Source organism: Cynocephalus volans, chromosome 1 (genome assembly GCF_027409185.1).
Source record: "Cynocephalus volans isolate mCynVol1 chromosome 1, mCynVol1.pri, whole genome shotgun sequence".
Taxonomy (NCBI): domain Eukaryota; kingdom Metazoa; phylum Chordata; class Mammalia; order Dermoptera; family Cynocephalidae; genus Cynocephalus; species Cynocephalus volans.
The window spans coordinates 67,635,859-67,649,445 of record NC_084460.1 but is presented as its reverse complement, the minus strand read 5'-3'; the positions used below and the strand labels follow the sequence as shown (position 1 = coordinate 67,649,445).

General features: G+C 36.8%; 1 protein-coding gene across 1 annotated transcript in view; it reads left to right on the top strand.

Annotated features, from left to right (window-relative positions):
- CSMD1 (CUB and Sushi multiple domains 1) overlaps positions 1 to 13,587 on the top strand; it is a 1,614,989-nt gene that overhangs the window by 1,476,362 nt on the left and 125,040 nt on the right. The window contains exon 49 of the mRNA XM_063099815.1: positions 1,160 to 1,348. Within this exon, the coding sequence (XP_062955885.1) occupies positions 1,160 to 1,348 (189 nt within the window). The remainder of the gene's footprint in view (positions 1 to 1,159; positions 1,349 to 13,587) is intronic.

Here is a 13,587-nt window from a genome sequence, read left to right as displayed (position 1 = left end):
TTTATAGCAGTTAGTGGATTTTCACTTAATAAGAATCAGCTCATTAAAAAAGTGAAATGGTACTTCAGAGGTTCATCCTGCTGAGAATAGCCTCTGAGCTGCTTCTCATAGGAACATGGTTGACAACTGAGGCCAGACATAGACATTGCTTCTGGGCAATGCTATGATAGGAAACCTTCAGAAAGTTTCTTCTGAATTTATTTCTAAGGAGAGGTGCAATATTAAGCATTCAGACCTGCACATGTGTGCTGGGTATATGAAAGCCCCACAGGGAAGTGGAACATTTAAAACCTCTTCTCTCAAAAGAAACCAAGAGTTTCTAGTACACAGCAACTTTCTCTTTCTTTGTTTTATTGTTTCAGTTCAATTGAAGTGAGTTCATAGGATTTTATGCTGTAATGAACTGGCCTTGTAAGAATAAAATATGTTTCTTTGTATAAATGTGTAAATAAGAAGGGGAGCCTTTTAGTCATCAAAATGTTACATTCTGTGTGGGCAAGACTGTTATTTTAGCAAATGCCTATCTCTAATTTTTAAGAATCTTCTTACAAAAGAGATGATTAAAGCTATTGTAAGATTTTTATTGACCCGAAATAATACATATTCTTTAAAGATTTTATTCAAAACGTATATGTTAAAAAAGAAGTTTAATAAAGTTTAATGTTTACGTCATTGTATAGTTCACAAGGCCAATTTAACAGACAACAAAGGAAAAAGTTAATGTCCTTGACTGTGAAATATTGTATCTTCTATTTTCTCCATTTTAATGATACTTTTTTTTAATGGTGAGAATACTTTTGTTTCAAATATGGTGCCTTGAGCAGTACCCTGTCATTTCTTATTCTGGAGATTAATGAGCTTACTTAAGTGGGTAACCGGCCTTAGAAAGGTGGGTGGGGGATTTCAATGTGATCTTTCCATGTATATCCTTACAGGATGGTAGTGAAGATTCTGCCTTCACATTGATTAACAGCTGCAGGGAATCTTCACCTCAGAATAAGAGACTCTAGATTTGGGGGATGCTTTTTATCACAAGTTTACACATTGATGCTCCTGTCTTACTATTTAAAAAATAGAGATATTTTGATTCTATCACTCTCACCAATGAAAACAGCATGAGTTGTTTATGTACTTATTTTGTGTACATGTTTGCCCATAGCACCTTACTGCAGCCTGACCCACACCCTGAAGAACGGTGGTGTTTTAAACAGGACAGCAGGAGCAGCGGGAAGTAAAGTGCATTACTTCTGCAAGCCTGGATACCGCATGATTGGCCACAGCAACGCAACGTGTAGACGGAACCCAGTAGGCATGTACCAGTGGGACGCCCTCCCACCACTCTGCCAGGGTAAGGATGTGCTTTTCATCCCCAACCTTGATTTCCATTTGTTGTTCTTATTTTATTCACACTCTGAAAATGAGTGAAGCAGTGACTAGAGATCAAAGGTAAGGGAAAGTTGAATGTTGGTTTATCGCAGTAGAGATTAAGCTGTCCACTGACCATGCCCACCTTTCTGACATTGACACTGGGCTTGATTTAGCTCCATGGCCTAAATTCAGAGAAGGTTGAACATTCACTACATTCTGGGTAGAGTTATTCTAATACTTACTTGTACTTCATCATGAAGTAAAAAATGTGTCATCCGATTAAGATATTAATTTTTCTTGACGGTGGTATTAATTTAAAAAATCCATTACTGAAAAACTCATTTTTCTTATTTTAGTTTAAAATCTCATTCTTTTAGCCATAAGCTCTCTATTTGATTTTCTTTTGGCCATTTAAATCTAGAGCTTATCAGAGTTTATTTCAATACTTCATGTCTTTTTATTTATTTATTTATTTTTTGCATTTTACCTATCAGATACACAAAAACCAAGTTTTCAAATAAGGCATTTTAATTTTAGTTGAAGGCTTTGAAGTCATAAAATTTTCATAGTTTTGTCTTATCAAGGTTTATATTCATAATGAAATATATTAGTCTTTGAAAGCTAATTATGATTTATAGGGGAAACTCATTTTGGCTTCCTTTCTTACTTTTTATTAGATATTAAATTTTCTGGTATTGCTCTATGAGACAATAATAGATATTTATCACAGTTATTGTATGTGCCTTTAACCATAAGAAGTTGATCAGAAACTTAGCTTGTATTATTTATGGTTTACCTCTAATAATAATTCTTTAATGCAAAATAAACTTGAAAATAGATCCAAGAATCTTGTCTCTTTAGGCATGGTAATTTCTTTTTCTTTAAAAGAAGACTATTTTTTCCTTTAGAAAAAGAAATATTTTTTGTTTGCTTTAAATGTTCTATGACTCTCCGTTTGTTTGAAGAGGGCCTGCCTTCAGCTCAAGAGCACCCATGGGCTGTGCCCCGTTGGCATAGGGAACAGAATACCAGTGACAAGGTAATGACCCAAAGAGCAACCTGGACACAGAAAAGGGATCAGAGGGGCCGGCCCCATGGCTCACTCAGGAGAGTGCGGTGCTGGTAGCACCAAGGCTGTGGGTTCAGATCCTATATAGAAATGGCCAGTGCGCTCACTGGCTGAGCGTGGTGCGGATGACACCATGCTGAGGGTTGTGATCCCCTTACCGGTCAGTAAAAAAAAAAGAAAAAGAAAAGGGATCAGAGAAGGACTGGCAGGAGTTCCTGAAATCATGTCCTTCAGAGGCTGAGTCAAAATGGAGCCTAAATGGAATGGCTCTCAAGGTAGAAGCACAAAAACGTACTGAAAATTGACCTTCATGTGATGACAGGAACACCTGGGAGGTGATATTGAGGCACGTTCCTCTGTCTTTCTGATACAAGAATTCTGAAAATTGTTGACAAGGTGGAGACATGGCCTGCTCTTTCAATGAATGGTTGAGAAGAAATAAAAGGTTGTCAAGTGTGTGGTTTGTTGAGAAGTCTGACCTACCTCTGTTCCCTCCTCAAGAACTATTTAAGACTGAGTTAAAGGACTCAGAAATAGAAATGATGAACCGAAAACCAGATCCTTCTGAAATCTTTGCAGTTTGGGCTGAGGAATTTTAGTGAACATGATCAGTGTATCTCTACTTTTCATTGAACATCATCCAGAAGCAATGGCTTTATGGATGTGGGATATTAGAACCACATAGCATGTTCTGGAAGGAACATTAGAGTATCCTTCTTCAGATTTCTTCTTGGAAATAAATGACCTATGTGATTTTGCTCTCAAATTGTAAAATCTTTTAGAAGTATCATTTTCCTAAAACAGACCCACAATTTTTACACGTTCTGTTAACGGTTCTGATAACCAGAGAGTCAGTATGATCTTGTTCTTTCTAGAAAAACTTTGTCCTTTAAAATCTGGAGAGACCTTAAAAATAATCTAGTTCAACTTACTTATTTTTATATATTTAAAACTGAAGCACATAAAAGTTAACTGATGTTAGTAATCATAAAATGTTGGTCTAGAATACAGTTTTCCTGCCTGTCTGTTTGGCGTATAAGTCAAATTGTTTCCTGGCCAAATAAATTTTTCTTAAAACAAAATCTTACAGATACCAATTCTGCAAATAATCTACATTTTAGGCTCTTCAATTCTTTTATTGTGGAAGAGTTATTTCAGTCCTCTCTTAGACATTTACAATTTGTGTAAAATAGTATTTTAATTATAATAATATCAAAATATTTTTATCATGTGTGAAGCTGTAATTTTTAAAATAAAGCAGAAAAAGTAGTAGAAAATAAGATTTTTTGATCATTTAAATTATACAGTACAATTAAATAAGCATTTTTATCATTTTTAAAATAAAATCAAACCTTTAAAACACATAGTAAACATAATTACCTGGATAGGCAAAGTCCATTAACATTGGATTATTAAAGTTTTAAGCAGAATAAGGTGATATAACATATATTGCAAATGTGTAATTGTTTTTGTTTGTAAAAAAGGGAGATTTGATTTGTTTAGTATTAGTTTCACTTTCCTTTTGTTGGTTATAGAATGCTACAGTTTTATGTAATATGTTTACCTAACTTGTAGAAAGCCCTTGGCCTCTTGTGTTGTGGTTTAGGAAGAGGCTTTGTCGATTTTTAACTGCTTTCCTTCTGCTGCTCATCTATAGTGTCCCATGTGTTAAACTAGAAGAATTCTCCTATCAGTTCATAGATGTTTTGAGGGGCTGTGTGTGCTAGCTTGTGAAGCAACAGAATGAAAGAGACTTGTTTCTTCCCAAAGGACTCATCATCTAGTCACAAAAAAAGAATGATAAATTATGGTAACTGCCATCATAGATACCGTGAGCTAGAATATATATGTATACATTAGGCTACATATAATTAATTGAACAGCATCCTTCTTGATGTGCAAATAGAACCCTTTCCAGGTGACTGCCTTAAAAAAATAGGAACAGAGAAAATTTTTCAAAAATTATAAATTCAAAAAGCCTTTTTAGGCTAAATTTGAAAACAGATTAAAAATAAGAAGACATTGACACTATCATGGAAGTGTTGCTCTTTTCCTTCAGTGTTGAAAAGGCAAATATTAAGATAATCCTGTTTCCTGTTTGGTTGTTGGTATCTTGATTTATAATTTTAATTTACAAGGGAGATATATCGCATTTAGAGAAGTTTTCTTTTTCAGTTTTCAGATAGTTTAAGATATGCTTGCTCAGTCTTTTTTTGTTTGTTTGTTTTTTAAGTAGTATTTTTGCCCACAGAGAGTTAATATATAGAGATCCAAATTGCTGGCAATTCATAATCGTATGCTTTGAAATCAAAGATTCGGTGACCTCTTTCTTTAAAATGCTTGGAGCTCTATATAAGAAAAATAATTGGCACCATCAGCTAGATGGATCAAGTATCACACTAGGCCCACTCAAATCAGCACAGAAGTCCTTCATGATTTTATTTTTCCCACAGATTTCACGTTTATGTTAGATATAAAACTAGGAGATGAGAATTGCCAGGCAGCACGTTTATAGGCATAAAGGTACAAGTTTTTACCTTGAAACCTATACACGTGAAACACACTATCCAAAAAATTAAAGTAGCTTCAGGGGCCATGTTTATGGAAAGGTCATATTTTGTACCATTTCTAGACGTATTTGTTTTTATATACCTTCTTATATGGGTGAAGTGATATTAATTGTGTGTCCATGTTTGTTGATTAGGGTTGTAGTAGTAGTTCTAAAATCAATTCAAGTATTAAGGAAAATATGTCTGTTTTCACTTCAGTTCAGACTTACCTCTCAGTTAGGCACTGCAGGTACCAAGATGAGTAAGACACATTCCCATGCCTCAAGTCTCTGATAGTCTTGTGGGAGAAAGACTTACAAACCAGTAACTACAGTTTAATATGATAGTAAGCATGAGTAGATAGGCATTGAATAGAAGGAGTGCAGGAGGGCCAGGAGGTTTTTCCCATAATGGAACATTTGAGCTGGAATTTGAAGGCAATGCAGTGATGGAAGATAAGATGGCAAAGTGGGTGGGAGCAGGTGGTGGAAGACTTCAACTGCAAGTTCACCTGGCTTTCGCTTTCTGTCCTGTGTCTGATGTGAATTTGTGAGAGAGCAACAGAGATTCGATTTCTGCATTTTAGAAAGACAGATCTTTTAGTGGCATGGTGGATGATTGGAATACAGTGGCATTTAGAGACTATAGATGTGTGTTTCAGTGATAGGACAACCTCGATAAATACAGTGAAAATAGGTTTTGCAAGGAAATACATACTGAAAATATTTAGGAAATAGAGTCAACAGACCCTTGTGATGGTATGTAAAATGTAAGGGAGAGAGAAATCTTGGATGACGTACTGTTTCTTGTTTTGATTGAGGGGAGAATTTGCTACCACTTACCGCATGTGGACCAGTGAGAAAAGTAGGTTTAGTGAGATTGCTTTTCCCATGCTGTGCTCCACGTACTTGCGGGAAAGCTATTCTCAACAGAGAGTCTGGTGCTCAGAAAGTTATCAGTGAGGAGGCAATTTCGTATATGTGCTGCCGAAGCGAGCACGTGAGGAGGCAATTTCAAATGAGTTTAAGGTACTGGATGCATCACTACTTGTTTTTCATGAGATATTTGATTTTGTAAATTCCATAAGGATCAAGCAAATGAATTAAATTGAAATAATTTAAAAAATAGTAGCTGCTTCAATACATTTCAAACCACAGCTCTACCACAATATAAATAATATCTGAGACTCTTTGACAGCAAATCATACATGGTCAAAAGCAGCTATAAATCCTACATTCAATCATATAGAAGGCGTTTGAGATAGTACGGAATTTAATTACTGATACAAATGATGAAATATTTTAAAACTTTCGCCAAAGTTGTAGGTCATTGTAGTTATTCTAATTATCTTCATTTGAAAATAGGGGACTTGAAAATTTAAAAAAATAAATAAATAAAATAATAATAATTAAATAAATAAAAGACAAATATCTCTTTGTGGCACTGGAAACTTAAACTCTGTCTTGATAGATTTAATATTTAAATTATCCTGGAGTTCATTTTACAATTTTTCCTTAATGATATGAGTAGCAATCCATTTATTCTTATATAAGAATAAATATATAAGAATAAATACAGTTTATACATTTTCTAACTGCATTAGGACATTAGTTTTTCTCTTCTAAAAAGTTGTCTAGAGAAATATTTTGAAATGTTTTCTAAAATGCAACACTTGCCTTCTTTTTTTTTTTTAAAAAAAAAATTTTATTTTGTCGATATACATTGTGGCTGATTATTGCTCCCCATCACCCAAACCTCCCTCCCTTCTCCCTGCCCCCCTCCCGCCCAACAGTGTCCTTTCTCTTTGCTTGTCTTATCAACTTCAAGTAATTGTGCTTGTTATATCTTCTCCCCCCCCCGGTTTTGTGTGTGTGTGTGTGTGTGTGTGTGTGTGTGTGAATTTATATATTAATTTTTAGCTCCCACCAATAAGTGAGAACATGTGGTATTTCTCTTTCTGTGCCTGACTTGTTTCACTTAATATAATTCTCTCACGGTCCATCCATGTTGTTGCAAATGGCAGTATTTCATTCGTTTTTATAGCTGAGTAGTATTCCATTGTGTAGATGTACCACATTTTCCGTATCCACTCATCTGATGATGGACATTTGGGCTGGTTCCAACTCTTGGCTATTGTAAAGAGTGCTGCGATGAACATTGGGGAACAGGTATACCTTTGACTTGATGATTTCCATTCCTCTGGGTATATTCCCAACAGTGGGATAGCTGGGTCGTATGGCAGATCTATCTGCAATTGTTTGAGGAACCTCCATACCATTTTCCATAGAGGCTGCACCATTTTGCAGTCCCACCAACAATGTATGAGAGTTCGTTTTTCTCTGCAACCTCGCCAGTATTTATCGTTCAGAGTCTTTTGGATTTTAGCCATCCTAACTGGGGTTAGGTGGTATCTCAGTGTGGTTTTGATTTGCATTGCCCGGATGCTGAGTGATGTTGAGCATTTTTTCATATGTCTGTTGGCCATTTGTATATCTTCCTTAGAGAAATGCCTGCTTAGGTCTTTTGCCCATTTTTTAATTGGGTTGCTTGTTTTCTTCTTGTAAAGTTGTTTGAGTTCCTTGTATATTCTGGATATTAATCCTTTGTCAGATGTATATTTTGCAAATATTTTCTCCCACTCTGTTGGTTGTCTTTTAACTCTGTTAATTGTTTCTTTTGCTGTGCAGAAGCTTTTTAGTTTGATATAATCCCATTTGTTTATTTTTCCTTTGGTTGCCCATGCTTTTGGGGTCATGTTCATGAAGTTTGTGTCCAGTCCTATTTCCTGAAGTGTTTCTCCTATGTTTTCTTTAAGAAGTTTTATTGTTTCAGGGTGTATATTTAAATCCTTAATCCATTTTGAGTTGATTTTAGCAATAAAAGACCACGCATAGCCAAAGCAATGCTGAGCAAAAAAAATAAAGCTGGAGGCATAACACTACCTGACTTTAAGCTATACTACAAAGCTATAATAACCAAAACAGTATGGTACTGGCATAAAAACAGACACACTGACCAATGGCATAGAATAGAGAATCCAGAAATCAACCCACACACTTACTGCCATCTGATCTTTGACAAAGGCACCAAGCCTATTCACTGGGGAAGGGACTGCCTCTTCAGCAAATGGTGCTGGGATAACTGTATATCCATATGCAGGAGAATGAAACTAGATCCATACCTCTCACCGTGTACTAACACTTGACTTTTAATAAGTGAGCAAGATCAAAACCTGGAGTATTGAGGTCGTTTCCTTTCAGGACCCTAACTACTGATTGTATAAACTGTGTCTGCACTACTGTGCCCCTTAGACACTGAGCAAAACACCCTGTCACTTGTAGCCATTTACTAAATATTTTGAATTAGAAAGTCATTGATTTATCTATTTTTTTAAGATATACAGGAGAACATATATTTGAGAGTGATTTTTTTCCATTTAACGATTATTTATCTTGTGCCCGAATCCATTTAGTTCTCTTCTGTTTTCACTTCTTTGCCAGTGGCATTGTAGAAGCACAGAATTTTGTGAAAAAAAAAATACAGAATTTGGAGTCAGAGGATACTTTGTGAGGGCCAGGTCCCTCAAAATAGTCCCCTCATGGTCAGGGAGTCTCAGTCTCCCTAAACCTGTTTCCTGCCATGTAAAATGGGGACTTTGATATCTAGCCCTCAGAATTACCAGGAGGATCACAGGAATAATGTAGAATAAACCTTTAAATGTTATGGTGATGCTAGCATGATTAGGAGTGGAAGAGGATTGGTGAGACTCCTACTCCAGACTCACCCAGATTCTGTGGTTCAAAGTGGCAGATCCCAGGTTACAGCTCCCACCAGTGCTTTTTCCAAGATACCCTGGTGTCTTGTAATCGGTCTCTGGATGAAGCAAATAGAGTTTCACAACTTTTCATCTGTGAGTGAAAAGATGTAGTAGGCAAGATGTATTTTATTGGTTTCAGGAGAACTCCAGGTTGTTTTTCTCCCTTTGGTTGACCTTTTAAATTATTTCTCTCAAAAAATCTATATTGGTTTTCATCCTCCTTGATAAAGCCATGCATATCTTCTGTTCTTCAGGCTTCATTTCCTGCATGAAAGCAAGAAACTCTGTTAGGCAGCTGTTTTCATTATCAATACGCTAATCTTATTCATCTTGAAGAGAAGCCTGGGTTAGAAATGAAATTTTCTGTATTATCTCAAAGATCCAGTTAAACTGGAGCATCACAGTGCACCACTTTCAAGTTTACCATGTTAAAGAGGGAGCAATTCCCAAGGAGCTATTTATTTTTAAGGTATGATTCTCTGAGCCTTTTATAAGCCATAGCTTTTGTTTGGAGTTGCCTTTATCTGTTGTTTATTTATGCTTTGTTACCATTTCACAGGCAATAAAGACTAGAAAAAAATGATCTCTCTCAAAAGTCACATGATTAGGCTTCTGTTCTTAAACATCAGAACCTTAAGATAGGTAGACATAGATACATATACTCTGCTTATACATAGTATTGTAAAAAATATTTACTGAAGCAAAAGAGACAGGCAGATGAGAAGGATGATTTCTGTGGGTCTGCCTAAGTATCTCTTTAATCCTTATAGATGCCAGTGCTGAAAAATGACATTAACCAAAGAAACACAATGACTAATACTCTGAGCAGGGATTTGAACCCAAGTCTTTCAGATTCTAAAATCTAAGTTATTTACATTTTACCATGTGTGCCTCCCCTAAACATTACATCTACCCTCAGAGAGGCATCCTTCACAAGAAAACTGTTATTTATTTATTTATTTATTTTTAATTGTAAAACAACATCATCGTAAAAGTTAGGAAGTTACATTTGGGGTTCTGGAATAAATGAATTCATTGAGGTACTTTGTAAAAGTTCAAATCTTTTACTTATGAATATAAGGAGCATAGCCAATTATGACTCTTGTCTCGATTTTTTTATATGCATATTTATTTGCTTCTATGAAATTATAAATCTTTCTCAGTCATAATAATACTGGAATATTTCAAAAAAATTAGATTTAATCAGAAATATAAATTTAAATAAATATTTCTAGAATTTTGCAATCTCACAGCACATGCTATGATGTATGTGGGTGTACGTATGTGTATGTATAAAGATAGGATATAAGCATTATACCAGCATATTTTAAATTATCTGGATATGAATCCACATAGTCCATATAGCCCAAACTTGCCATATCCCTTTAAACATATTTTAAAATGAAGTTTAACTCATTTGCCTTGTTAAAACCTACTTTACACTTTGAATTGAATGGTTGGTTCTTGGAGATTGCATAGTCTCGGAGTTCTGTAATTTAGCGATGGATCCCCTTCCATCCCCAACGTTTATTGACTGAGTGATTCTGGATAGAGAATTTCACTGAGGCTTTATTTCTTCATCTGTGAAAGGGGATAAGAATACTCCCCTGGCTGTTTTGTTTGAAGAATTAAATGGGAACACTGGCATGAAACCTTCACAATAGCACCAGGTAAGAATAGGCACCCAGTAAAAAAGAAACTCTCATAGCATACAAACATATTTGCATCGACAGTGTTTTCAGTAAGTACCTGTTGACTTGCTTCAAACAGAGCACTGCCAAATGTCTAGTTCAAGGCAAACATATTTAAGTAACTAAGCTGGTAACTGTTTTCTCTTATTTCTCATGATAACTGATATCAGGTATCAGCAAACTCTGTTTTAGGCTTTGTGGATCATATGTAGTCTCTGTCACCTATTTTTTGTTTTTAAAATTTTCACAATTGTTCTAAAATGTAAAAACTATTTTTTGCTTTCAAGCTGTGCAAAAACAAGCTGTAGGATAGTTTTGACCCGTGGGCCAAAGTCTGCCAACTCCTGATCTAAAATAATATGCCAGGATCAGACCATAACACAGAGTACAACTCAGCCAATATCAATTATCTTCTATAGTTTGCAAATTATATCTCAGACATTTTACTGAAGAGGTATAATTTTCCTCTAGTATGTGCTAAAATCCACTATGTTTACTCATTAAATTAAATAATGCATTTTTATCCACCCGTGCTTGGCACACACTGTATATCACAAAGCTTCATGTATTCTATGTCTGAAAAGTGGTTAATGATAAAGGCAGTACTGTAGTGAGCTTATATGTGCATTAAAGGATAATTTTGTATAATAGCCGTAGTGATACGAAGACCTTGACCTTCCTGGGCAAAGAACTGTATAAAATATGCAAAGTAATAATTTTTTATAAGAGAATCTAGAGTCCTACGGATAAGAATGGCCGTATGTCTTGCATTAAAGAAAATCCCTGTGATGTCGTTTTAGGTACTTAACACTGAGAAATAAACCTGACATTGAGTACTCAAAGTAGTTCAAAAAGCAGGCGAAAGGACCATGTGTTTTTCTTCTACTTCTGAAACATAAGGAGAGGGAGGCACATGGGAAAGGGGAAGGGAAGGGCGTCAGCACAGAACTTTCCACTCCAGCATGCGGAACTTTGAAAATGATGTTTCCTCAATCAATAAAAGGCAAAGAGGTGTAGAGATAGTATAATGCCCTGTGTGCAGTTAAAGGTACTGGCTGACACTGCAGGATAGGTTATGGTCTTTCATTAAAGAGGCACAGCGGCTGCCTATCCCTGTGAAATTGACAGCTTGAAAATGTCAGTCCCTGGCAGAAAGAAGAGCTGCTCTGGGGGAAAAATGGACTGGCAAGCCCATGCAGGTTGCTGCAGGTGACTGAGGCAGCTGGATTTCTCAAATTTTTGAAGTAGAAATAGAGAAAACGTGGAAGAGAAGTAAACGGTTCAGAGACAGTGTTTGCTAAGTGCTGGAAAATTGTCGGATGTGCAGCCAGGACGGTGCATCTCACAAAGGCCATCTCAGGGAGGACTCGTGATTCACTGTGTGGCTGCAATGCAGGTGCAGGGAAGCTTACAACCGTGCAGACCGCCTTGACACAGGCAGCCGTTTCTCTGCCGCATGCTGTTTCTCTGCCTTGAATGCGCGTTGTCAGCACATGGAATTGTGCCCCGTTGTCTCATTTCTAATCATCAGCTCCCTGAGACAATCTGTCCTCCATCTCCAGGGGGACTTAGATGCCCATAGCACACTTTTGTGCATACGTCTCTGTGTTTGTCACATCGTTTTGTCCTTGTGTCGCTGTCGAGTACTTCTCCTTGACCAGTGGTTCTCAACTTTTAGATGGAGTACTTGTTTACAAAGTGAATTTTTAACTCCTAGTCCCCCGAAATTCTTATTCAACAGGTCATGTGGAGTCTGGAATCTGCAGTTTTACAAGCATCCCAAGTGCACTTGGTGCAGGTGTCTAGTGAACATGTGCTAAAATTTCCCTGTGCAGAAATTTTGTCTTATCTTTGAATCCACAGCATTTTACACAATGCCTGGGCCATAATTGTCATCCATATGAATTTATGGATAAATGAACATGGCTCCACCTTCTCACCAACTGCTTTCCTTAATGAGATTTCAGACATACGCATGTTGTTGGGAAGAAACACAGCTTGAAATGAGGCCTTAGGTGGTGGTGTCTTCAACTTTCAAAAATAGTAATAGCGTTACAGGAATATCCTCCAGCAATCAGAGCATCTCTGAGCATAATGTAGCCCACGCAGCCAGTAATTGTGTGACATGAGAAACTGAAATTCAGGAGGTTCTCCCTGCCACGTGGTGTTACGAGTTAAATTATATCCCCTTCAAAAAAGATAAGTTGGCTCCTGCACCCCCAGTACCTCAGAATGTGATCTTATTTGGAGACAGTGTCTTTATAGAGGTCATCAAGTTAAAGTGCGGTCATTAGGGTGAATCCTAATGCACTGTGGCTGTCATGCTCATGGAAAGGGGGGATTAGGGCACAGGAAATGCACACAGGAAAGAGGATGTGAAAAGAGACACAGGGAAAAGGCGCAGGCATCTGCAAACCAAGGAGAAAGGCCTCAGAAGAAACCAACATTGATCTTAGACTTTTTGCTTCCAGAACTGAGAGAGAATTGATTTCTGTTGTTTAAGCCACCGAATTTGTGATACTTCATTATGACAAAAATATCCACTCCTCTTCCTTTTTCTGTCTCACAACACCTCAGCCACTGGATCTTCCAACTCTCTGGGTTCTCCCAGTAACCATATCCTGTCGGCACTCCCCACCAATCTCTGTCCCTTCTGCCCTCTGACTACCTCTCATTGTCCTTACTGTGCCAGCCCAATGGGCCTCGTGGGTGGACTTGGGAGCGAATTCTTCCAAGAACCACCAGATTAGAAGACATCCTGCTGCCACCTCAAGTGTGAGACCTGCGCTGTTAAGCTGCTGCACCTGACACCCGAACAGCAGATCCTGTGAGAGAGTAAATGGGTGCTGTTTTAAGCCCCTATGCAAGTACTAATTTATTATGTCCCATGGAAAACCATTATAATCATCAATCTTTTTAATCCTTGCACATGTGACACACAAAATAAAACTCAATGTTCTGATTTTCATTTGTTTTGTTACTACTCGGGAGAATACATTTTTCCCCTTAATTTATTGACCATTTTTAGTTCTTTGAAAAAAAAAAAGTGTTCTTGTTCTCATGATTTTTTCATTTCTTTGTCTTATTCAATTT